Source organism: Nicotiana tabacum, chromosome 3 (genome assembly GCF_000715075.1).
Source record: "Nicotiana tabacum cultivar K326 chromosome 3, ASM71507v2, whole genome shotgun sequence".
Classification (NCBI taxonomy): domain Eukaryota; kingdom Viridiplantae; phylum Streptophyta; class Magnoliopsida; order Solanales; family Solanaceae; genus Nicotiana; species Nicotiana tabacum.
The window spans coordinates 74,489,826-74,495,039 of NC_134082.1; the positions used below are offsets into that span (position 1 = coordinate 74,489,826).

The 5,214-nt window shown below is 36.5% G+C and overlaps 1 protein-coding gene across 1 annotated transcript; it reads right to left on the minus strand.

Annotated features, from left to right (window-relative positions):
• Window positions 1-476: 476 nt before the first annotated feature.
• LOC107821041 (squalene epoxidase 3) lies at window positions 477-4,831 on the minus strand. The gene is made up of 8 exons (XM_016647433.2): window positions 4,316-4,831; window positions 3,313-3,424; window positions 2,931-3,105; window positions 2,609-2,777; window positions 2,206-2,430; window positions 1,759-2,034; window positions 1,035-1,313; window positions 477-875 (listed from the first exon to the last, which is right to left on the minus strand). The coding sequence occupies exons 1-8, from the start codon at window positions 4,784-4,786 to the stop codon at window positions 741-743; spliced, it is 1,842 nt and encodes a 613-aa protein (XP_016502919.1). The 5' UTR covers window positions 4,787-4,831; the 3' UTR covers window positions 477-740.
• Between the last annotated feature and the right edge of the window lie 383 nt (window positions 4,832-5,214).

Consider the following 5,214-nt stretch of genomic DNA (forward strand, 5'->3'; position numbering starts at 1 on the left):
ATATGCTTGACGATGGAAAACACAAATTAAATAGAAGAAAATGACTTTGCAAAGATCTTTTGTGTTTAATTCATAGTTATCTGTGATGCTTTAACTAATCCTAATAAAAATAGTCATAATGAAGTCCAAAACCAAATCTTCTGTTAGTTGCAAGGAAAGGGTGATTAGGGCATGTGAAGCCTTGCCCCACAAAACCTTCAAGATATGCACAAAGAGTTAATGGTCCATTTCTCTTAACTCATCAATTAACTAAACAAACTCATCATACATGGTTTTTTGAACGCCCCATGAGACATTAGAGATTCTAGTGAGATTAATTCCATGGGCTCTGAGATCCCAAAATATTTAAAACAATTGTTATTAATTGAAGATGCAATCTTTTAAGAAGTTGAGAACGAAAAGGCAACTTTAAACAAACTGATAAGCAATACATAACCGTGATGTACAATATAGAAACGTAATTGTGAATCTCTTACTCAGAACTACAAATGAGGTATGAATTGTACTGTCCAAGATAAAAAGGCTACAATGTTCAATTTTACAGGTTAAAAAGTGGCACTGGATTTCAACTACTACGTACTTGAGCTTCCTTAATTGGTATGATATGGCTACAATATGGTAGTCTCTCTTTATTTTTATTTTTATCTTTAATTTTTTTGGGAGGGGATTGCAACTTACATTTCTTGCTTTGAAAAAGCAAGTGTATAAATGTTGATGCTATTCATGGAACAAAACTTCAATTATTTATTTTGCTTAATCTGATCTGACCCCTTGTTTACTGGAGGAGCTCTGTGATATGCTGGTATTGTTGTTGGGAAGAACATTTGCCTGACCCCTTCTGCTTTTATAATGGGAAATATGATACTCGATGCAGCCTGCAAAAAGGGAATTCATGCCATACGAGTCACACTTTTGCACAAGGAAAAACGATGATGCAGGAAAGCAGGAATTTCAACTGGAACGAAGTGCAACATAGCACATTTACGAAGATTCAATGGAGGAGAAAGTTTGAAAATCATAGTTCAGGTACATACCGAGATTAATCTAGCTCCAATCCACAATCTCTTTGGGGAAGGAAATGGAACGAGTAAACGACCAACTCCATATATGGCCACAGCAAAGAAATGGAGTACCAAGCTCAGCGGGCTAGGATTAAGACCAGAGAGTAGAGCTACGGGTCCTGTTGAACAAGTACCTCCAAGACTCAAATAGTCGAAACATGCTTCTCGCATCTCCTTCCTCGCTTGATCAGGAGAAGCACAGAACACCTTGTACAGTGCTCCAGCCAAAGTATTTATTGTTGAAGCCACTGGCTGCAAACAGAGACCAATACAATAATGAGTGACAGGCTAATTAAGTCATAAAAAAGAAACAATTTTTTCAATCCAGTGTTTCAGTTCAATTTGTTTGTATTCTTTTCAACGGAAGAGCTATCAAATAGAGACGTATGTTTCAGAAATTAACCCCACTTCAAATAAAATATGATTTTCTGAGAAATTGGCAAAGCTATCAGGTAAAAGATTACTCATGCCACGTTAAAATGCAACTTTTCAGTTCATAAAACATGAATAAAGCAGTTAAAAGTAGAGAAAAGAATATGGATGTTTTAGCTAATGATAATTAAGCATATGTTCTTTCTCCTACACTTGATCAAGAAACTGAAATCAAATTTTCTTCTCAATAAGCCATAACACATATTACTACAAATCAGTCAAAACTGATAATAGAGTAAACCAGAGGACAGAGCCGGAGCTTTACCTTGCGCAAAGTATAAAAGGACTCCAGATATTTACATAGCTCATCTGCATCATTCAGGTCGTTCAATGGCTTAAGAAGATTCCTTAACACTGCAATATCTGAAAGCGCAACTGTCATTCCCCCACCAGTTAAAGGATGACGCATGTTGAAAGAATCACCAAGTAACAGAGCTCCAGGGGTAGGATACGGAGCAGCTGGCATGCTCCTATTTGGCATAGTTCTAATATGCCCCTTATCAATTGCAGTTATAAAAGCATCATGTAGCTCAGGTGGGACCTGAATAAATCAATAGATCAGTAACAGAAGCATGTCGGGAGGTATAAAAAATGTATTTTCAGAAACAGGAAGTTATATATGAGGTAGAAAAAAAAATCTAGGACTTAATAACCGGCAGTATATATTCTGATGTTTTAAACGATTAGTACTATGTAAGGAAACTATAGCTACCTGGGGAGCCACCATAGTCTTCAAATAATTTGCCATATCACCATTAGCAAGAGAAGGAAGCTTTTGACCAGGTACATCGACCAAGCAGCGGATTTCTGTGCTACTAATAGGATAAAATAAGATGGGCGAAGGATCTGCCAGAATAACATGCCCATGGTTTGGGTATGGAAGTTGATTGTTCTCCAGTTCCAATACCAAACCAACAAAGCAAGATGGGATATCAACCTGCAAATGTCAATAGGTAATCACACTTACAATGATTCCAAGATCTAAATATGTCAAACTCAGCCCAACTCACATATATCACCAGGCATATGAAGGCACAATTTTTTGCTTGACCTGATGCATGCATATGACATCAAAGAAAGCAATCAAGCGACGCGTTTAATGGTTCTAAGTTCACCTTAGGGTTGCAAAGAGAGCGTCGCAAGTTTGAAAAGCACCCATCACAAACTACTGTAAGAGGAGCATGTGCTTTAAGTTCTTGACCAGCCTTCGTTTTGTACTGGATACCCTTAACGGATCCATTTTCTTCAATCAGGGATGTTACAGTGCCTTGCTCCAATCGTACACTGTACATAATTTAACAAAGAGCAGCCAGCTGATAATTTGCGACTTTGTTAAGGAGAAGGATAATTACATAAACAAGACTGCATCCATTACTAAAAGTATGAAACATCTCAAGCAGATCAATACAATAAATAGACTACATAGGGAAAGCTTACTTGGGAAAAGTAGCTGCTTTTTCTCTCATCTTTTGTATGAAACGCCCATTGTGGAAGCTTCTCCCAGCCACATCAGAATGGAAATTTTCCAAGGGATAGGAAACATTTGTGCTTTTCCCATCCTTGAAAAGAGCATATCCAACCACCCGCTGGGCATCAATATCCTCAACACAATCTGCAGCCCAATGGAAAACGTTAGGAGTGCACTACCAAAAACAATTACGCAAACTTAGACTGGAAACTGAAATATTTGTCCATAATTCAGTTAAAAGTAGAACTTAATTCATAGTTTATAGTAAAATCTAGTATTGCGCCTACCAGCTCTATCACAGAACAATCAATTGTAAGCTCTTTGTTTTACTTTTTTTTTTTTTCCTCTTACCTTCAAGGCCCAACTCAATCAATTTAAGATAACCTCCAGGCTGTAGCAACTCGCCAACAATCCGATCGGGCTCTGTCAAATCCCTTTCAATGACAAGAACTCTTCGCCCTTCCTGCAACAGTTGCCAAAAGGATAAAAAGTTTAGGGGTTTGGGGAGGATCAGGGCAATTGGTAAAAGCTCAAAAGATTTAACAAAAAAAAAAAAAAAAACAAGTTGAAGGATCAAATGCCAAAATTTCCATGACAGCTAGAGACTCATAGTTTTTTACCCCGGACCATTAAAATATCACACTTACCATCATGATATGAAAATTAACAGCACCATTATGTTGGATTAAAGATAATAAACAACTCCCTCTTCCGAAAGTTTAGCATATTTCCCTTCCCAAGATACAAACTAAGTTAATCTCACATCGTAGAAGTCTGCTTGCACCATTTTGATATGAGTGGAATTGCAACTTATAGTACTTTTCCTATGGTTTCTGGTCAGCTGGCTTTTAATTTCAAAACAAAAATGAATTAATCGAGTCCAATTTTGCTCTGAAATTTAGTCCAATTAACTCTTGATAAGCAAAAGTGCCAGACTATATTAGGATGGAAGGACTAGTTTATACGCATACAAGTAATTTAAATTCAAAAGACCTTCTTCAAAAGAGCTAAAAGTTACTCTTTACTAGAACTATTAATGAATCTGCATATGCAAAAACAAATTTTCCTTCATCCCTCTTTCTAGACCCACAATATCACCTCACCAATAAGATAATTTCCTTTTCTTTTTTCCTTTTTTTTTTAATGACGGTAGTGTCGGCAAGTTTGTACCCACCTAGACTATTCCACCAAGTAGCTGTTCGTTCTTGCTTTCTCAGAAATGACGAATTAATCTTCTCTTAGTTAGAAAAAAAGGTTTTTTTTCTATAACTAATATGTTAGGAAAAGGAACTTGGAAATTAAAAAATGAAAACAGTAAATAGAAAACAGACAATAAGAGAAATTAGGAATAGACCTTGGCAAGGGTATGAGCAAGAGCAGCACCAGCAACCCCAGCTCCAACAATGATGATATCAGCATCGGACCCTTTTTCCAATTTGCATTCACCATTGGTTAAATTGCTAGAAATTACATTTTGGGTGTCACATTTTTGGCTGGTTTTAGGGTCTTTTTTCTTGTAATAGGGGCCGGTTCTTAATCTTGGTCGCAAAATATAAAGAAGAAGGAACCCCAATAGAGAAACAAAGAAAGTGGGGACAATATATTTATCCATCATGAAATTCACCATTTTCTCGTTGGTAGAGATGAATTGGAGCTGTGTATTACGCAAATATTTGGAAAAAGAGATCAAGGCTAATTTTTTCTTTTTACTTGAAGCAGAGGGCTGAGATAATTGTGGGGGTGTTTGGTTTGTAGACACACGAAAATTGTGTTTGGAGAAGACGAGGGAGAAAGGTGGATTGTTGGGGATATTTATAAGTAGCATTTAAATCGGAAGCGCAGATCCAATTGGAACGTTTAGTTTTGAGTGGAAATAGGGAGAACAACAAAGCAAGTAGAGACAATATTGAAGTCTGGTAGGACTAACACCGTTAAAGTTCGTTGGTGGAAAAGTAACTAAGGTAGGACTTGAGTGAATAAAAGACTATGCATATTTTATACGTGAAAATTCTATTGCCAACTCCATCTTTTTATTATATCAATAAGGATTCATCTAGCTAACTTCAGAAGGGTAAAAGGCAAATTTATCCCTCTATTTTACTAAATTATTTACGTTTATTCCTAATTTTACTATCGATCCAAATACGTCTCTGTCATAAAAAAATAGATAAAAATAACTCTAACGGTTGTCCACTGTGGCAAGGGACCCCCTCAATAAAAAATATCACGTAATTAAATAATCCACATAATTAA

Bases quoted from the DNA above. Each gene is read 5' to 3' on its own strand.
- LOC107821041 (XM_016647433.2), bottom strand. From the start codon at position 4,786: ATGCTACTTATAAATATCCCCAACAATCCACCTTTCTCCCTCGTCTTC. The intron at 2,431-2,608 runs GTGAACTTAGAA...TGACATTTGCAG, and splicing joins GCTCTCTTTGCAACCCTAAG to GTTGATATCCCATCTTGCTT. The intron at 1,314-1,758 runs GTAAAGCTCCGG...CTCTGTTTGCAG, and splicing joins CCTTTTATACTTTGCGCAAG to CCAGTGGCTTCAACAATAAA.